General features: G+C 40.4%; 1 protein-coding gene across 1 annotated transcript in view; it reads right to left on the bottom strand.

Moving 5' to 3' along the window:
- CDK13 (cyclin dependent kinase 13) overlaps positions 1 to 21,961 on the bottom strand; it is a 45,931-nt gene that overhangs the window by 14,467 nt on the left and 9,503 nt on the right. The window contains exons 2-8 of the mRNA XM_063452135.1: positions 13,311 to 13,880; positions 11,948 to 12,112; positions 9,842 to 9,981; positions 6,936 to 7,106; positions 5,009 to 5,198; positions 3,542 to 3,598; positions 1,944 to 2,045 (exon numbers count right to left, since the gene is read on the bottom strand). Coding sequence (XP_063308205.1) covers positions 1,944 to 2,045; positions 3,542 to 3,598; positions 5,009 to 5,198; positions 6,936 to 7,106; positions 9,842 to 9,981; positions 11,948 to 12,112; positions 13,311 to 13,880 — 1,395 coding nt within the window. The remainder of the gene's footprint in view (positions 1 to 1,943; positions 2,046 to 3,541; positions 3,599 to 5,008; positions 5,199 to 6,935; positions 7,107 to 9,841; positions 9,982 to 11,947; positions 12,113 to 13,310; positions 13,881 to 21,961) is intronic.

Consider the following 21,961-nt stretch of genomic DNA (forward strand, 5'->3'; position numbering starts at 1 on the left):
AAATTTAGCTTAATTAAGTGGTTCCTGTGTATTGATCATGCACCTACACTCTCATTGTTCAATTTTTTGCCATTCAGGAGTTAAAGGAACACTATAGTATTAAGAATACAGTTTTGTATTCCTGAAGCTATAGTGTCCCCCTGCTTCTGCCCCCTTCACCTCACCCCCAGTGCTGAAAGGGTTAAAAACCCTTAACACTTACCTTTATCCAGTGACAAGGTCCCTCGGTGCTATATCCATCTCATCCTCCAGCGGGGATGAGAGCTTCCCCATAGAAAAGCTTTTAATCAATGCTTTCCTATGGGGATTTTTGAAGATGCTGGGTGTCTTCATGAAAAGTGTGAAGACGTCCAAAGTCGTTTCTCAGATTTAAACTCTGTGAAAATGCAGGAAGTGTCTCTCTAATGGCCATCTGTTTTACATTGCAGGGATATGGGAACATAGTCAATTAGATGAAGTGGTCCGTGTGCTTATAGTGTCCCTTTAATTTACTTTGTATATGCAGCCCTAGCCACACCTCCCCTGCCATAACTTACACAGCCTCCCTTGACATTTCCTGTAAGGAGAGATCCAATTTTCAAACTTCCTTCATTGACCAGTGTGTTTCATTTAGAATGAACTTGTATCTCCTCTGTTAATAGCAAGCTGGAGCCTGGAGAAGCGCCCTGTGGCATCCCTTCAGCACTCCAGATGTTATGGACTACACATCTCACATAATGCACTTATAGCCATAATTCTGTTAAAGCAACATGGGAGATTTAGTCCACAACATCTGGAGTGCCAAAGGTTGCCTACACCTGCTATAGGGGCATATCTACTAAACTATTAGCACTCTACACATGTTTTAGGTGTTTCACTTCACATCTGGAGTACTGAACATTGCCTACTAGATCTACATTATACACATTTTTCGAGTTAAATAAGAGATAGATATATAAATATAATTTTTATATTATACAGTCTTTCAACCAAGCTTTTACTCCTAAATGTTTTACGTAATAAAAAAAAGGGAAAAACAAAACAAAACAAACACAAACGTGCAGTTACAAAGTGAGTTCTCACTAAACTCCCGAGCTAATCATGTGCTTCCACAACCGTCTAAGAAAATACATAACCCAAACACCCTCAACATGTTTATGTACTACGTAGTTCAGCAGTCCTCATTACAGCATATATTATCTAGATTCCAAAGGGGTGAAGGGGGGGGGTTATTAGTGGAATAAAATAGAAGTTGCAGTGTGGCCTCACAGGCGTTTAGAATTTTCTGCCTGCACACATGGAGATTAGGAATACCCTTTGAGTCACTGAATGATCCTCTTAACTCTGTTTTAGTTATTTAATCTAAAGTGTGCCTATGCTGGGATTAACATTACAAGTCTGCATTATATGGATATATTAAATACATTTACACCACACACTTCCAAAACTGGTCTTCAGGTATGGGCTGGCTCTACCACTTGCAAACTAGGTAGCCACCTAGAGTGCAATGTCCAGTGGACCGGCAGGAGGGGAAAGCACTGCACAGTGGCCATGCGGACCGCGGTAAAGGATCTTCTGTATCTACTACCTGGTCTGACAGGACGTTGCTTGCGGAGATCATCAGAACAGAAGATCCTTTACCACAGTCCGCTCAGCCACTGTGCAGACACACAAGGGGCTGGGGAGGGGGAGAAAGACACGCAAGGGGCTGGGGAAAGATAGCAATTTTTGTTTTTTGTGGGGGCAAAATAGTCTAGCATCGTCTCTGCTTCTGGTTATAAAATGCTTTCATTATAACCTTATTCAGAGTCAGTCATTTCTGTATGTCTACCAATCTACCTGTGATCATAAAAATTGGATCCTGAAACCATGAATGGTTAGTTGGGGTAAATATTAAAGAATAAAATAGGAGAATGCAGGTAGTAATTTTTAAATCCTTATTGTATTCCCACAAACGTACTTACCCACAGCTCCATACATCTATAGCAGGAGAATACCGCTCTTCCCCAAGTAGTAGCTCTGGAGGTCGATACCACAGGGTTATAACTTTGTTTGTGTATGGCCGACTATCAAAAGAACAAAAAGATATTATTCGTATCTCCCTTTAAAACAGAGTGTAGAATTAATAAATATTCCTTATATTATATAAATAAAATTCGAAAGATACAAAATAAATCAGTCTGGAGACGTAATCTGGAGTGAAATGTATATAGGGACAATGATTCACTACTTTGCAATAGCACACAAAAAAACATTGTTTAAATAAAAAAAAAGAAAGAAAGAAACTTCATATATGTGCCCAACACCATCTCATGTTACCCACCCATTTGTACGGCATAGCAGTGTTATTCATACCGATACACAAAAACTAACCTAGTTAACACTATAGGCACCAAAACAACTTTAGCTTTATGAAGTAGTTTTGATGTACAGATCATGCCCCTGCAGTCTCAATGCTCAATTCTCTGGAGTTACATTACTTTGTTTATGCAGCCCTGGCACAACTCCTTGCATGTTACTTACACAGCTTTCCTAAACAATTCCTGAAAATTAACCTTGATATAATAGGTTCCTTTATTGCACAGTCTGTTTAAACTAGAATGTCTTATCTCCTGGTCAGTTAAGACCCTGCAGGTGCCTCCTGTGTGTGATTAAGTTCAGTTTACAGAGCAGGATATAAAACTTCTAAAGCAAGTTAAAGTCTGATTGAAAATGAACCCATTTTTTATTTTTCCTGCAATTGAAAAGTGATTTAACTTATAAATGGTAGAGAATTGAGCAGTGAGACTGCAGGGGTGTGATCTATACACCAAAATGGCTTCATGAAGCTAAAGTTGTTTTGATGAATATAGAATTCTCTGAGGATTCAAGCAAAATATTCATGGTAAACATCAGTGTTAATTTTGTCGACTAACAATTTTAGTCAGATTCTAGTCGACAAACAACAAAGATGACTAAACCACGACGAAAACTAAAATGGCTTTTTAGTTATTATTATTATTTTATAATTTATATAGCGCCAACAAATTCCGTAGCGCTGTACAATGGGTGGACTAACAGACACATAATTGAGATCAGACCACTGGACGTACAGGAACAGAGGGGGTTGAGGGCCCTGCTCAATGAGCTTAGTTAAAAGACTATGACTAAAAGTAAACTGAAATTGGACGCCAAAATTAACACTGGTAAACATCCATAATCATATCCATTTGGACCAGTAGGTAGATCCTGCGGTTTGCACTATACAGGTGCAAAAATGAATTTGACCAGGTCCATCCGAATGAAATGAGTCAGGATAAACCCTCTATTGAGGAACACGTGCTCCATCTTAACATACAAGGTTCTACATCATAGTTATTCTTGGTGAGTCCTCAAAAAATTGCAAGATTCTCTTAAGTCATAACAGATGGATTAATGAGTATATACCGAGAAAAGATTTTTTAGTGCAGACAATTCTAAGGACTTGAAATATCAAAGGCAATCAACTGAAACTGCCTGCTGTTGCTGTTTTGAGCACATTACACACAACACTTAGGTTCTACACATAAACACATTGGCGTACCTTTCTTCAGAACTGTAAAGTCTAGCAAGTCCAAAATCTGCAAGTTTGATCTGCCCCCTTTAAAAAAAAATATATATATATAATAATGAATTTAGAGAGAACAAATTAGTAAGGGAGATACAAAATATAAATACAGTTGTGTTAACTACATACAAGTTAATTTGAAACAAGATACAATAAACAAGTCCACAAACAAAACCAACATGGAGTTGCCATTTTCATCATCCTTACAAAAATTAAAATTGTCACAGATGAGATTACCAAAGAATGTCTCATATATATATATATATATATGTATATATATATATATATATGAGACATTCTTTGGTAATCTCATCTGTGACAATTTTCATTTTAATTTATATTTTTCATTTATATATATATATATATATATATTACATTACATCAAGCATAGTCCAACCTATATCAACAGTAGCTACTCTTGTAGAACATCCAATCTGAAATATGTAATTGTGTGTTAGAAACCAGGAAAATGGATGAATTCTGTATATACACAAGTGGCATGGCATGGAATGTTAATCACAAAAGAACTACACATATTGCCAGTGATGGCTAACCTTGACACCATAAATTGTTTCTGGACTGCATTTCCTATGATGCTCAGCTAGCTTTTAGAGTCTAAAAGCTAAATGAGCATAATTGGAAATCTAGTGCAGAAACAATTTATGGTGTCAAGGTTAGCCATCACTGCATTATGCCGAGGATATCAAGCTGTTGTCCTAATCTATTGGTCAGTATCAGCCATTATTTACTGCTGTATCTACAGGCAAAAACATACGGTACAGTTTGAATGCCCTTAAATAGGCTGCGCAATTAAAGGGACATGCATCACTTTGAGATAACTGTCTCATTCAAAAGCTTTAGCTTTGAATGAGACAGTTGCCTCAACTCTGCAGACTGAAAAAAAGCATGTAAATATGATTTATTTTCACATTTATCTACTTCTTTCTTGCATTCCACCACTACAGAGTGGACACTGACTTAACCAATCAATATTCTATCCCTCGGAGTACTGGAATAGGGCATGCCTGAAATTGACACACGTGCAGTTGGAAGTTCTCTTCAGCTTACAAAATCTGACCGGAAGAAAAGAGGGAGTCAGATCAGTGTGATCATGCAGAGCAGGCTACAGTGTCGGATTTCTCTCTCTTGCTGACATTAATGGACTCGCCCGAAACGGAGAAAGGTGGGTAAGGATTGAGGGGGGAGGGTGAATACTGAGGAAACTCCCCTAACGCGAGGCATATCCAACATTGTAATCTTACCAAGTTTATAGTAAATTAAAATGTAATAAAGCACATTCACATTTTTAGATTTTTTTGAATATATAAGCAGTTTAACCAAATTCCTGTAATACTGTACGTCAAGTTGTTTGTAACGCCATTGTGCTGTGCGACACGGAAGAAAATGTTGCTCTATTTCAAATAATTATAAACAGTGACTTACTTATTATTTAGTAGTATGTTTGAGCACTTGATATCCCTATGCAGAAAGTTCTTTTTATGACAGTAGTCCAAGCCTTCCATAAGTTGCTTCATGAAGGATTTTATGTGGAGTTCATTGAAGAGCACTAAACCGGACTCCAAGAGACCCATCAAGTCGTGGTCCATGTACTCAAAGACCAGGTAAAAAGCTCCTAATAAGGATAAAATGGTTTTACAATTAAATGATTGCATTTGCTAGTCTTTCAACTTTACACTGTACTAAAGTAAATGGTAATCTGTAAAATAATGACAAGATCATCATTAGGTAGGTATACAGTTGATCTATGCATTATACTGGCAAAAGTACCTGTACAGATTGTAAGATATACTTGCTACTTCTCGAAGATGGTGGGAGCAAACAGACAGACATCCCATAACTCTTGAGAAACAGCATGCCAACAATCTGATGCACCATAGGATCCTATCCTTGACCAGTAAGGCACTTTAGCTTGCTAAAAAGCTTTAGGTTTGAAGACTGTCCAATTTGTTTTTAATGTTGCAAAACGTGCAGATTTCAGTAGAAAATGAAACTTTTATAAATTAATCTGTTACATCCTCTGACTTTCAAGGAGACAATAGGCCCTGTTACTTTCTGGTTTGGCTAGCTCAGTGAAGCTAAACTCAAGAGGCATGAATTGCTCAGAGCACCTGCAAATACTTCTGCTTGAGCTGTATTGGGAAGTTTGGGATTAGACAGCCACAGAAAGTCTGGACGGGGTTAGAAGGGGCAGGTTTGCAAAGGCAGGCAAGAGAAATGCAGGTTTTGCAAGAGGCTTTAGACATAACCCAAATGAAAAAAGGCATAATTAAAAGCATGCATATTGTCTTTTGAGGTGTATCTACTAAACAGTGATTTTATATTTAGGTAGTGGAGTGCCCCTTTATGTGCAGAGGTCAATGGTTCTTGTTTTTACCACGAGGTAAAAATAAATAAATACATTTGCAATAAAAACATTTTTTTTTTTTTTTTCCATTTCATGGAGTTAAAGGGACACTACAGTCACCAGAACAACTACAGCTCATTGAATTTGTTCTGGTGAGTAGAATCATTTCCTTCAGGCTTTTTGCTGTAATCACCGTCTTTTCAGAGAAAATGCAGTGTTTACATTACAGCCTAGTGATAACTTCACTGGCCACTCCTCAGATAGCTGTTAGATATCCTTCCTGGGTCATGGGTGCCTAAAATGCATCCAAACATTCACTGTCTCCTCCCTCTGCAGACACTGAACTTTCCTCATAGAGATGCATTGATTCAATTCATCTCTATGAGGAGATGCTGATTGGCCAGAGCTCTGTTTGAATTGTGCTGGCTCTGCCCCTGATCTGCCTCTGTCAGTCTCAGCCAAACCTATGGGGAAGCATTGTGATTGGTTCTGACCACCACATCTGCTGATGTCAACAGGCAGTGGGCAGGTCTAAAGGAAACCGGGACAAGGCCAGCAGCTTCAGGCTTGAATACAAGTAAGATTTTACTATATTTAGGGAGGCAAGGGGAAACCAGGGTGGCTAGATGGTGATTTTAACCCTATTGGGTCAGGAATACATGTTTGTGTTCCTGACCCTATAGTGCTCCTTTAAGTAACAAAGCTGAGCTGTCTATATCTTAGTAAGGGAGATGTTTTCCTGTGCATTTGAGGGCACCTAATCTTATCATGATTCTGTCTAACTGAAACTCCTCACAGCTACAGCTGTGAATTGAGAAAGCGCTTTATCTATAATTTCAATGTGCTGGGAAAAATAAGGTGATCTGACAGCTAAATGTTGCAAGTTTAAGTCAGAAAGAGACGCGTCTTTTTCCATGGATGTGCCTTTTATAATACAATTCTCATTAAGAATTTATTTATAATATATATTAAAATTCACAAGTACACAAGCATCTGTGTTCAAACCTTTGTCCTTCTTGAAGTCCAAAGCATCTTCTTTATCAGTAACAATTTCCTTCATGTTAATGATGCTCTGATGGTTAAGTTGGCGAAGGATTTTGATTTCCCGAATGGCTGTAATAGGAAAGCCTTCTTTTTCATTGTCTAAACGCACTTTCTTCAAAGCCACCATTTCTCCTGCAAAAAGGTATTAAAAAAAAAAAAAAAAAGGAATATACATTTAGTGTCTATCAATTTCCATCTTGGAACAGTTTTGATTTGCTCAGTTGGTGTGCATGAATATTTTATTTAGAATTCTTCCCACTGTCATCAGGAAAATCAATCCCTGAATACATAAAACATGTTAAAGGCCATATGATTGATGTACATAATTGTGAAATAATATTAAAATAATTAAGTTGATTCACAAAATAGTGAACTGTGTTGTACTGACTCAATGGCACAATTAAAGTTTGTAAGTTTTTAATGAAAGCTATTAAAGCTTAGAGGAATATTAATAATATAAAGCAAACTATATTATATTTATCTCAAATATTAAAATTAAAGGGACACTATAGTCACCAGAACAACTACAGCTTAATGTAGTTGTTCTGGTGAGTATAATAGCTCCCTTCAGGCATTTTCATGTCAACATGCCACTAGGGACACCACCAAATGACCACTCCTTAGATGGCCACTGGAGGCGATTCCTGTCTCAGTGCTGCAAAGTAGGCAGCCTCGGCGTTCAGCATTGCCACGCTCTGCATGGGGACACTGAATTTTCCTCAATGCATATCTACGAAGAGGTACTGATTGGCCAAAACGGTGGTAGGCCCTGCCCCTTGCTCATTTTAGCCAATCCAATGCTTTCACCATGGGAAAGCATTGGATTGGCTGAAAATCAGCAATTCTGATGATGTCACCAAGGGGGCGGGGCAAGCGCCAGCAGACCAGTGGAGAGCTGAATAAAAGGGGAGTTTTAACCCATTCTGAGGGGGCAAGCCACCTACACATTGTTTTTTCACTATAGGGCCAGGAATACATGTTTGTGTTCCTGACCCTATCGTAATCCTTTAAACGGGGCACTTTTACCTCCACAATTTGTGTAAAACAATTTAAGAGAAACAAAAAAAATATTTCCCAGTGCCTACAGTCTATTTTGACATAGCAGTAGGAATATCACAGCATGACAATAGGTTGCAAATAAAACAATATTTTTATTCCCCTAGATCGCTTTATTAAAGTCTCCTTTTAAGACTTCTAGTCTTTCCTCCCTGCTCCTTTATTCATCTCAAACCTCACCTGCCCTAGCTCTGTTACCTGTCTCTACAACGCCACCCTCTTCTCTTACATTTAAACATTGTAAGCAACCCCAGTAACTACCTTGGCACACTAAGCTGACCCATTACCTACAAATAAAATGCTCCAGAAATGCTGAACGTCGATGGAGAAAGTCTCATTCTGCATCTGACTTCCTCCACTATAAATTGATGCTACGCTTGTACAGTTTGGCTCTTCCGGAAAAGAAAACTAGACTAGTTACAAGACTCTGCTCTTTCTTGGTTTTCCTCCTACCTCTCCCAGCGCGCTTTCAGTGTTTCTTTTTCTGGCTCTCCCTCTTCTATGCTACCCCTCTCAGTTGAGGTCACGCAAGCTTCTGTCCTTCTTCCTCTACTGTTCTCAATCTATACTGCCTCCCTAAGTAAACTCATCAGCCCTTTTGGGTTCCAATATCACTTCTATGCAGATGACAAAGAAATCTTTCTGTTCTCTCCTGATCTTTCGCCATCCCTCTTGATTCGGTCTCCAACTGCCTCTCTGCCATTTCTATCTGAATGGCTGATCACTCTCTTAAAGTTAACCTGTCCAATGCAGAATTTCTGGTCTTTCCTCCCTCAAGTGTTGCAATTCACATGTCTGTATCCCTTTAAGTCAATGGCACTACCATCAACTCCATCTCGGAGGCTCCCTGCCTAGGTGTTCTCTGACTCCAAACTCTCCTTCACCACTCCAGTCACTCGCCAAATCCTGCTGCTTCCATCTCAATAACATAGCTTTCATTTGCCCCTAACATCAGATATGGCTTACGTGCTGGTCTTCAAGTCCGCCCGCACGTCCCATGCCTCGACCCTCTGTCAGTCCTTACAGTGGCTTCCCGTAAGATTTATGGCTCAATCTAAATATCGGGTGCTTGCTTACAAATCTCTACATAACACTGCTCCTACCTATCCACACTAAAACACAACTATGTCTCATCCAAGTCCTTACACTCTGCGTCTATCCGCTGTTCGTACTCCACCTGCAAGAGTTCTCTAGGGTTGCTCTGTTCATATGGAACTACCTTCCCTTCTCCGTTACACTCTCACCTAGTCTTTGTTCCTTCAAAGGATCATTAAAAACAAACTTCTTTAGCAATGCATATCAATTTAATTTGTTACTAGCTTTCAATCCCCACACCTTGGAAACCAACTTTGCTTCCTCTCCTGCAACTGTGCCATCGAAAAAAAACATCCATTGTAAACTATTCTAGTAACCTACTTTTTCCCCATACATGAAATACATCCTACCCGTACCCCACTCTATCCAGCTTGCTTGAGCTGGGTCCTCTACACCCTCTCTTCCTGTACGTTCAACGCGTCTTGTTACAAATACTAGTGTGTTAGACCATCTATTGCACAGCCATGCATTTGTTGGTGCGTTATAAATAATAATAGGTTTTAAAGCAACAACAGAAATATAAAGTTAGGTTTTCTCTATAGGACTTTTATTTTATTTGTCAGCATTCAATTATTGACACGCTGACATCAAAATAAGGCTGACAGGTGATTCAACGAGCTTGGCCTAGAAAATCAGAGTGATTTTCTGTGATAAAAAAAAATAATAATTATATATATATATGGCTTAATGCTTAACAATTGAGCCATTTTTCTTACCTGTGTCTTTATCCCTGGCTTTGTAAACCTGTCCATAGGTGCCTTCCCCTATGATTCCAATGATATCAAACTTGTCCACACAACGTTTGCCCCAATCAATTTCATTCTCATGGATTTCACCACAGCGAGGACCACAAATCCTAAGATACAGAAATATAAATTTGATTTCTGTTGTAGAATTATAGACTTCATAAAAGATGATCTTAAAAGAATGCTTTGTCAGGAGGAAATGTGCGTCAGCGGAACAATGAGTTTCTGTTGAATGAAACATTGTGGCAACTAAGCTACATGTTGGTCTTCATAAAGCATGTGTCAGCTGAATCATAAAATGTGTATTTACTAAAAGAACCTTGAAAACTAACTTTGAAACTAATAATGCCAACTACTCAAAATTGCTGCCAAAGCACCCCTCCCATCGAGTGGACACCTCGTGCTAACAGGATGACACCTACATCTTGTGTCCACTCCCGTGTCAAGGATGTCACCACCTCTTGATGGGAGGGCATTTGACTAACCACTTAACACCTAAACCAATTAATAATGTTTACTTGTTGTTATCTTGAATTCTTGTGCACACAACTTTGTTATCTTTAATTTGGACAGGAACAGATAGTCATTCAAACTTATTGGTTTGCAGAAAAGAATCTACTACAATTCTACTATTCTTTCCTTTCTATGCTAGCGGTTTGTTGACAAGGACATTTTTAATGGCTGTTAATTAAGATTTCCTTTCATTATGACACCTATATTGTAAGAATTCTATTGCTTGCTACTTTCCTTTAATTAGATTTACCATGTTTTTGTCTTTGTGCTGGATCTAATACCCAGGTATGGATATCCGATGCAAAGAAGAAAACATGGTAAATAAACATATCATTTTGTTCTCCTCTGCCCATGAGGTCTGTTTGCTTCAGACTAATTGTGGGTAAATTAGCTTGGCAAATCAAATCTTACTTAAAAGGAAAACTTTGGGCACCAAAATAACAATTTTAAATGAATTTTCTATGGTGCTTGGGGGTTATTTGCACCATCTTACCTTAAGGGGGTTATACTGTTAAATACGCTTTTTTTTTTTTATACCTCAATGTGGTTTAGACAGCATCCTTCTGCCGCTTTTGTTACGGCCACGTCTTTGGCTTCATAGAGGAATCCTCAGACTGGGTGATGGTGATAGGCTGAGAGAGAGCGTTTTCACTAGCTTCCCCTCCAAAATTCTTTATAATTATAATTGTAATATATATGTATGTATGTATGTGTGTATGTGTGTATGTGTGTATGTGTGTATGTGTGTATGTGTGTATGTGTGTATGTGTGTATGTGTGTGGTGTTATGGGACAGGGGATGGGGGGGGTTGAAAACCACTATGGGACAGGGGATGGGGGAAAAACCACTATGGGACAGGGGATGGGGGGGGAAAAACCACTATGGGACAGGGGATGGGGGGGGAAAAACCACTATGGGACAGGGGATGGGGGGGGGGGGGGGGGGAACACTATGGGACAGGGGATGGGGGGGGGGGGGAAACACTATGGGACAGGGGATGGGGGGAAACACTATGGGACAGGGGATGGGGGGAAACACTATGGGACAGGGGATGGGGGGGAAACACTATGGGACAGGGGATGGGGGGGAAACACTATGGGACAGGGGATGGGGGGGAAACACTATGGGACAGGGGATGGGGAGGGAAACACTATGGGACAGGGGATGGGGGGAAACACTATGGGATGGGGGGAAATGTGTGGGAAAAAAAATATTATATATATATATATACATACATATATATACACACACACACACACACACACACACCTTTGTCACACAAAAAGTCAGCCTATGACCAGCATCCATTACAAGGTTCCTTAATGAAGCCTAGTACTTAGTAGGAAGAAGGAGGAGGAGGACAGATGCCGTCATATTGTACACATAGGGCTCTGCAATTGGTTTTATACAACTGAGCATTTTTAATCCCACACCAAAAAAGCTGCTTGCTTTACATTAATCACATTGTAAAACAGTGCATTACAATAACATCAGTCCTCATAAATTATACAGTAATTGACAGAAAATACTTCTAGAACTTTAAATTAAAATATTTTAACTTACTTAGGTCTCCTTTTGCTCTTTGACTGTGCTTTCTTCCCTTCTGGACTATGAGTCAAGTCCCCAGCTCCAGTATGGACAGGTGGTAGAGGCAAATCATACAGCAAGTGACGGAGTTTCCTTTCCATTTCTTTTTTGACCAATTGTCCTGGGATGCAGCCTCTAAAACTAAGAGAGACAGAGTGGCACTTACAAAAAAGGAACAAAGAGCAACCACACTTATTTTAATAAAAATTTCGGAATTTCAGTTGCCCTGATATGGATAGATAAACGTGAAGGCTGGAATTTATTTGAGGCCTACATAATCCCTGACTTTCTGCAAGTGTACCTATAAAAACAGATGAAGTTTTGAAAAGTGGTCAACCAAAAATCGGATTTAAATTTTTCTTTTGTTCACCAATTTAAAATTTTATAATAATTTTAATTATTTTATAAAAATAAACTATTAACATGTCTATTAATTAAATATTCTGACTTCGCAGCATTTTTTAACACCTGCCTAAAACAATTGGACAATATACATTTATCCAATAAAAAAAAAAAAAAAAAAAAAAAAAAAAAAAAAGGCTTTTTATTTCAATCCTACACTTCATGTTGTACAATAGGGTGTGTCAGTATAGCACCAGGAGGTTTAGGTCTTTGGCAGACTGAGATTAATGGAAATGAAACTCCAGGCCACTCTTAACATTGTTGAATAAAGAAGCCAATAGATCAGTATATACTTTTAGAAGGTAAAATCAGAAGCATTTCCTAGAAGGAGATACTAAATGAAAAACACCACTAATGCAGAAGTGGAACTTTTACATTACAAAAATGCCAAATAAGGATCCGACACCACGAGGGACCCTTGGTTTGAGTTGAAGCCACTCAAAATAAGTTTGACACAGAAAAAGTAATTGAGCCTAGGGTTTGCTGGAACCAGAATACCAAGGGCTGTAGTGTTAATGGTTTTTAAGAGTACCCTATTAAGCCAAAATCAACAAGCTACAAGAATTGTTCAATTCAGCCATTTTCCAGATTCCATTATATTGGCCTAAAATTGGCAATTCCCTTGTCAATTCGTTGTACAGTGAATAAGTGAAATTCCAGAACACTGAAGTGATTATGGGAAAGGATGAGCAGCCCATGCACTCATGTGTATATACTGGTATATATGTTTTCCTTACCATTCTTTCACTAGTTTCTCATTTTCAAATTAAAAAACAAAACTCTGCCAATGCCTTGAGATAGAGACAACGGAGGTAGATATACAGGTGACAGGAGAACAATAAATCATTTGAACTACACATATAAGGAAAAGTTTCTTTGATGTGTTGCGGTCATTAAAACGTAATATTGTACAAACAAATAAATATATAAAAAATACCTTTCTGCATCACTGGAGAGCATTGGAGGAAAGGGTAATGATGACAAAGTAGAGGATGGAATTTTAACCTTTTCACTAGTAGTCACACTTTTTTTATGCACTTTGTTCTTTTCTTTCTGTGTAGATTTTCCATCTCCAACTGCATCAACCTTAGTTACTTTCACAGGTGGCTTGGAAGTTTTATCTACGGGATGGTTGTTCTCCACTTTTAATTCTTGTGTAGGTGCCTTAACCTTGGGTTTCTCGGTCTTCACAGAGGGAGATGGAGTAATCTCCATTTTTGTCTTTGTTTGCTCCTTGGTGTGGTTTGCTTGTGGTACACTGCTGCCAACCTCTGGGTGGGTTTTAGTCGGGGTGGAGGTGGTGGAAGCTTTGGCTAAGACTCTGGCAGCTTCGGCTTCCCTGGCTTTCTTGTTCTTGCTCAGCTCTGATGCTAAGCTGCTCTTTAATGTCAAGGTTCCTGGAGAGATGCTAGACTGTCTGCTTCTGGACTTGGAAACTTTATGTCTGCTCCGTGACCGAGAACGGCGTGATTTATAAGGGCTTCTGCTCCGTGACCTTGCTGTACGCCTAAATGAAACAGCCAAGCAAAAAGACAGAAACGGTTATTTGCTTTTTTGAATGTCAACATTTATCAAAAAACTGTAAACATATTTTTTCTGCATTCTTTGAAAATTATTTATAGCGAGCAAACTTATTTTGTCAAACAGATAGACACTAAAGGCAATTCCTCATGGAAGACTTTTAATTATTGAAAGTCTTTATGTTTAGTGTCTCTAAGCAACAATGGGAATGCTTCCACAGATAATAACTGGGTTCAGTGCTTCTCCATGGGAAGCATCAGATTGTAGGAAACGATGAATGCTGCATATGTCCCTAAATCTCCTCTATGAGAAACAATGTATTATACCTCAAATCATCATGCTCTCATAAAAAGAGGAGCGACAGTCAGTCAACAGACTGCCCAATGCTACATTACAGGATAATTTAGCAGATTTTTTGTTTTAGAATGGGGGTGGGCTGCATCTAAAGGTTTTAAAAGGCCCACTAAAGTAACCCAGACCACTTATCTCAAACGTGTTCAGGGTGCAGCGGTCCTGTTAATTTAAACCTGCAATGTAAAACACTGCAGTTTTGTAGAAACTAATGTTTACATTAAAGGGTTAAGCACACATTTAGAGGCACTTCCGCTGCCACGCATGCACATCAGATCCCCAATTCAAATATTAAGACCAAATAAATACTTGAATTATTGAACTTTTTCTTAAGAAAAGAAAAAAACCAAAACACTTTCTCATTTACAATGTGAGCAGGATACTACTTCGCTGCAGAAGGATTTAGATAGATTTGGGGACTGGGTACTAAAATGGCAGATGAAATTAATGTAGATAAATGCAAAGTAATGTACTTTGTGGTAAAGCAGGGCTTGCCAAATTCCAGGCACCAGGTCGCCATGGTGACCAGGAAATTTGAGCCTGTGAGTTTTTTTTCACTCACCTTTTTTCCCCCACGCCGTGCTGATGATGCTGCAGCTGGCCCCACCTCCATGGCTGCGATTATCAATCTTGACGATCTCTGACAATCCAATGCTTCCCCATAGGAAAGCATTGGAAGACTATGCGCATGCACAGCAAAATGCCACTGCGCCAATTTAACTTCTCATAGAGGTGCATTAAATCAATGCATCTCTATAGGGAACATTAACGTATGTGTTGCACATTGTGAAGCACTGACTGTGGCGAAACCAACCTCGCCACTGGGCCCTGGAGAAGCCTGTTTGCTAGCCTCCTACCTGCTGACTATGGCCCCTGGGTTATTTGGGGCATATTGTACTGTATATTGCTGCTACTGGCCCTTTTAACAGCATCTATGGACATATTGGGACTTTTGGGACTACTGTCCCTTTAAGACTGTGATACATATTCTAGTGTACTGCCTGTAATATTATATGTGTATTAAGTTTAACCTGGGATATGTATGCAGCATTCACTGATTGTTCGGTAGAATCACTCCATTTATTATATTGAGTGAAACTACCGAACAACCAGACCACCCAGGAATAAGTGTGCCTCCAATTACAGTTTGCAACAATGTTGCAAACGGGTAATTGGCAATCAGTGTAATGTATTCTTTGTCCTCTGGGTGGCCGCCATTCGGGAAACAAACACGTGGCGGCGGCCATCTTAAACTACCGAACAGCGGTGTTTTGCCGTCGAGTGTCTGGAACTAAAATCGGACACTTGACTAGGCAAACACCGCTGAGACCTCCATACTTCCAGAAATTCGTATGGAAACTACCGAATGACCCGCCGTTCGGTAGAAAGAACCCCATAAACAAGGGAATTCATTCAAACCCTCTCCAGGCTCTATAACACAGGCAATTCGCCTGTTTTCATTCCCTTGTTTGTGACCGACCGCAGGGCCAAAATGCATGGAACTGTTTTCGGATACTTTACCCATGCGGTCGGTCAAATCTTTGGAACCCCATATCTCCCGAACTGTTCATCCGAATGACTTGAATTTTGGATATGTTGTCCCCCTGAATAAGGGCTATCAAGCGATGCTGGATTTAAAGGTGTACCCCCGGGTTTTGGGGTACATCCAGAACTTGGCTGAAAAAGTGTACCGGATAATTGAGTTTAATGTTATCTGAGGGGAGGGGATGTGTGGGCTGAACCATGTATGTGATTGGTTATTTTATGCCTCCCCCTGGGTGTGGCCTGTATGTGGATTAGTGTAATAAAAGCCAGGCTGGATGAGCCAGTCCAGAGTTCCTGTTTTACCCTCAAAGTGATGTGTCGTCTCATTATTGGGGGAAGGATTTATTGTATGCTGTTCCAGTTGACTGCTAGGAGTACAAGCCTATTCGTATGGTTCCTATTCAATGGTCTACAGCATTCATATGCTTGGGAGAATTTAAAAGGTTTCTCGGATTCGGTGATTGTGGTGTCTGCCAGAGTGCTTGGAGTCCTCAGGAAGCACTAGGAGCATCCATTAACGGAGGTACCCGGTCGGGGTGCCAGGCGATCCGTTACACTGACCCAGAAAGCACCTCTAGAAGCCATCTGAGTGACTGTCGCTAGAGGTGTTACCAGGCAGCAATGTAAACACTGCCTTTTGTCTGAAAAGTCAATGCTTACATTGAAAAGTGTTCAGGGACAGGATAAAGACCAAAGAACAACTGCATTAAGCTGTAGTGGTTCTGGTGACTATAGTGTCCCTTTAAGAATTGTATTTTTGGCGTTAATTTCTCTGGCTCCTTACTTTTCTAGCTGGCTCCTAGATTCCGAACAAATTTGTCAAGCCCTGTGGTAAAGAATACACAAGCAACTTAAACCCTAAACGGTAGTTAAAGAGGGCTAACCACACACGAGAAGGATTTTTACATTTTTATAGACAAACTAGGCAACAATGTGAAATGTCCATCAGCAGTTGATTAGGCCAGTAAGGCACCATAATATTTAAAAAAGGGGCATTAATTCTTGGGAGGAAAATAAAACGTTACATTTTTATGAATCAAAGGTAAGACCTTGAATATGCTGTGCAATTGTGGGCACCTGTTCTAAAGAAGGATATGTCACTATGAAAAGTACAGAGGAGGCCTACAAAATTAATAAAATAAATGGAACATTTTAGTTATGAAGATAGGTTAACAAGTTTAAATCAGTTTAGTTTAGAAGAACTGCACCTCAGAGGGGATATGATAGCACTGTACAAATATATTCGGGGCCAATAATAAAAAAATCAATTTCTGGAAATCGATTCATAAACAGGACTCTACTCACAAGGTCACGCATTTAGACAGGAAGAAAAGAGATTTAGTTTAAAGGGACACTATAGTCACCCAGACCACTTCAGCTCAAAGAAGTGGTCTGGGTGGCAGGTCCCTCAGGTTTTAACCCTTCAGATGCAAACATAGCAGTTTCAGAGAAACTGCTATGTTTACATCTGGGGTTAAGCCAGCCTCTAGTGGCTGTCTTCCGGACAGCTACTAGAGGCGCATCTGCGATGCAGGATGCAAATTTCGTATCCATAGGAAAGCATTGAGAAATGCTTTCCTATGGACTCTTTGAATGCGCGTGGCACTTGCCGCGCATTCCGCTCCACTAGGGAGCCGACGTTGGACGGGGAGGAGAGGCCACCAGCGCTGAGGGAGTCCGGCGCTGGAATAAGGTAAGCTGGTGAAGGGGGTTTTAACCCCTTCAGGCCACGGGAGGGGGACCCCGAGGGTGGGGGCACCCTCAGGGCACTATAGTGTCAGGAAAACCACTTTGTTTTCCTGACACTATAGTGATCCTTTAAGGAAAAGGCAAGGGTTTTCACAGTAAGAACAGATCAGAATGTGAAATTATCTGCCTGAAGAGGTGGTTTTATCTGAGTATGTTTAAACAGCAACTGGATGAATACCCGCAAAAAAATAATAAAAAAATAATAATATTCAGGGATATAAATTTTAAATTTGAGGGGTAATAGCTTTTTAAGAGAGAAGAGATCAGACTGCCATTCTGGGGTCAAGAAGGATTTTTTATTTCCCCCTTTTTCTAGACTTTGCTACACCAACAATATTGGTGAAATTTGTACAATCCAGAAAAAACTAAAACACAGCCAAAACATTCCAATTCCCTTTCGTAAACACATAGGCTCAGTAAAAAAAACATCTTCCCCACCATCAAGCCCAGCCACAACGGACACTTTAGTTAGTCTAGATGTACCGAATACCAATGCCGCTTCACTAAACAGATGATATTACTGCCTCACTGTCCTAAACTGGAAGCAAAATTCTACACAATACACCACACTATTGGCAATCTGGTTGATAAAGTGACTGCTTGATAGCCTTGAACAAAGGCATAGTGACTGGAAGACTAAACTAGAAGCTCAACAACAATCTGATCATATCAGACAACTAAAAATGAAAGTTGAGGCTCTTGAAATTAGGAGCAGAAGAAACGCTCCCAATATCTCCAAAATTAGATACCGGAGGTCCTACATCTCAACTACAGTTCTGACAAACCACTCCTAATAGAATGAGCACACCGCCTTAAAAACCATGACTCGTGCAGCCACAAGGAATCCATACTCCAAACATACTGAAGCGCAAATGAAATAACTTACCAAAAACACAGAATTTTCATCTTTCAAGAATATTCACCGGAAGTCGCAGCTAAAAGACGCCAATTTACTTTGATGTGCAAACCCCTGGCTGAGAGGATACATTTCAACTCCAATCTCAAGCAAAATTTAATTACACCCATGACAACGAATCCTATCCTGTAACTGTGTAGGAACTGATCAATTCTCTTGACATAACCAGAGAGTTATCCAACATATGGATTCTAAAGTTCATTAGAGACTGATGGTTCTGAGACCGTTTTGACCCGACTGAAAGTTTAAATATGTTTAACGTTTTCTCATTAATGTAATTTGTTCTTATGCTCTTTATTAGTACTCCCACTTTTGCTAGGCACAAGGGACAACAATACGTCTACCATCATCACCTCTCCCTATTGGCTGAGATATGGGTAGTAAACAAACCAGTGCCTTTAAAACCCACCCTATAATTTACTCTATTGACCCAGGTTGAGGTTTCACTCTTTAACATCAATAGCCATACCAGCCTCCTACCAAGGGCTTACATTGCTAACCTGGCCTTAACACCCCAGTCAAATGTAATCTTATAGTATCCCATCTCCATAAACACAACCCACAAGTGGTACTTCTTCAGGAAGTCTGGGATACACGTTTGTGTATACAGTCGTCCTTTAGGGACTCTGTCAGAAGCAAAAAAAAAAAAAACATATACAAATAATCTTCTGTTCCTCTTTTGCTCTAAATAATGCTGCTGCGTTAGCTTGAGCAGTGAAGCCCCAGGTGACAGAGGAAAGACAAATTTTGACAGATATCTGGATTGCCAATGCTGCTGCTTAAAAAAACAATTTACTGGCAATTTGACAACAGTCATCACAACCCAGGACATCCTTCTGGCTTAATAGGTTGAAGCAGGGCACCTCATGCCATTACAGACAACTTCAAAGCATTTTTGTACATGCAATGGCACATTTATGGTGTCAATTCTGTCTTTTTAATTAGGGTTAGGACTACAAATGCGCTCTGCAAAGCAACATTTTCTAAAGGAATTTCTTTCTTGAAAGAAATTAGTAGCAATGATCATGAAGGATAAATAACCCAATACATCTTAAAACAGCCTTGTGCAGAAGTATCCATTTCATAAACACGCTTTATTTTTAAAGCACATTTTGATTGCTGTAATAATTTGTTATCAATTTAACATATAACATCACTTAGAGACACTGGTTGAATACCAGTGTGCAAGCTAATCATCAGACATGCTTTAAAAACCTTTATTTTTTTTTACCTTTTCCTTCACTCATTCTTAAAATGTGAATATTAGTGATCCAGTTTTCAAAAAGTATACAAATTCTGCAGAACACCCATATTAGACTCTTATCAGTGTCCAGTGTGCTGGACAAGATTTTACTATAGACAACTTACTGTGGGCAGTTGACTTTGGAAGTGATGCACTAATGTGAAAACAAAATGTACCAAAGCTGTAATTCAATGACAAGACCAGCAGGTGTGATAAATTAATCCTGACAAGATGTGTGCCAATGACAGATGCCTTGTATGTACAGTATAACAGCAATTCCAGAACGTTCATTTTGTGCTGCTAAAGAGGCTGTTACACCTCCAGCAGCAATGTGCAGCGCTTCAAACTGAAACACTTAACATACAAGTACCATGACCACTTCAAAACACTGAAGTCGACATGAAGCTTGGAGCAATCTTTTCTATTACAATCTCCTGAAATGGTTACTCCAAGCAAAAAAAATAAAATAAAGGCATTGTCTGTCTGGCGCCAGCATGTGTGTTGGCGTCACAGTTTCACATTTATAAACGCCAGCAAAATTCTGTAGCACTGTACAATGGGATATAAACCCGGTCTGAACATCTTGTTTGTACTGTCTTATATCGAATTGTTAGAAAACTTAATATCATAAAATCACCAACATCCTGAACTTGATAAAACTTGACAAAAATGTACCTTCACTAGACCCATGGGCCACCATACGCCAAGTGATTATGTCATCATCGGGGACCTTTGCAAATTATGTCATCACCGGGGATCTTTGCAAATTATGCAAAGACCCTAGAAGGTTACAGAGCCATTTAAAGAAAGCAGCAGGCGCTGATCTACAGTGCACCTTCCTTCCATGTTGCAAAGATGGTTGTTCATAGATAACCAACATTTCTTTCAGGAGTTTATTTAACATGGTCCGTGTATTTTTAATTGCTGCTCCATCTAAGCCGTTTCTTAAAAGAGTTACTCCAACCACCATGACCACACTTCAGTAATTTGAATGTAATCTACTTGAAACACTGCACATCCAGAGATTTTTGCACCTGTGTGCTAGGGGCTAGTTCCACCACCTGCACACGAAACGTCAGTCCAGTGCATTTTTTAACATCTGGCAACAGACCTAAAAATCTTCTCCCTTGCAGGCCGCGCAAGCATTACTTTTGTTTAGTTTTATATTTAAATTTTCCCTCCCCTCACTAACTTCTAGCACGCAAGCGTTCTAAACCAGCAAAACCATCCAATCACAAGCTTCTCTATACGAGGCCAGATGAGAAGTAGACATCAGCTTTGCCTGGTACTGGATGTCAGATAAGATTGTTTTTTTATTTTTAAAACAGGTTTCAAGAGTGTGTGGGTGAGGCCTATTAATAATGCCCCATACATACAGTGTCCAGAAAGCTTGAGGAAACCAGCACACACATGCGGATACCCGACTTGCCACACAGCATGCCTGGGAACCGAAACGGCGGAGTGAGGCCTACAAGGTCAGACGGGCTGGGAAGGCGGCCGCTTCCCGCTCACCATACAGGGCCACAAGCCAGCACTAAGCATCCCCCCCCCCCCCCCTACGGACCGGGGGGGATATCCCTGTCCCCGCCACATGGAGCTGGCTCGGCTGTACGCCTGCACTCGGGACCGACAGCCGAAACAAGCAGACCGGAGGTGAGGGCCTCCAAAATGGCGGACGCAAGCGACGGCAAAACTCATGGTACGCAGCAGCAGCCTGCTACACCCACATACATCTCTAAAGCAGGCAAGAGGGAGGTGAAGCAAAGTGGGGCAACAAATCCACACAGCCTGTCCACAAGGGCCACCCAGCCAGTGCCCGAAATGCGGAGCATCAGCATCAGGACACACAAGTCCTCACTAGAAACCTTTGATTGGCTCTGCGCAGGCCTCAGGGAGGCTTTACACAGCCGGGGAGTAACTCACCGCCAAGCTGAATTAAAGGTGGCATCATGGATACGTCCTGCAGCGAGACGCAGCTACTTTATACAGATACCCCGAGCCTCCAAGATGGCCGTCCGCCACAACAGATATCGCCGGGCTCTGAGGCGAGATGGGGTACCAAACCCCCAGCACACACGAACCCAACAGCACAGTCGGCACAGCGGAGGGGCACCCAGAGATGTAGGGCAGAAATCCTCACCATTGACGAAATGCCGAACCTCTGCAGCAGCTCAGGGATCAGATCCGAACAATCCGCAGCGATATACCGGGACCCAGCGGTGGCACATACGGCCAGACTGCGCAAGGAACATCCGGCGCGTTA

Source organism: Pelobates fuscus, chromosome 4, assembly GCF_036172605.1.
Source record: "Pelobates fuscus isolate aPelFus1 chromosome 4, aPelFus1.pri, whole genome shotgun sequence".
Taxonomy (NCBI): Eukaryota; Metazoa; Chordata; class Amphibia; order Anura; family Pelobatidae; genus Pelobates; species Pelobates fuscus.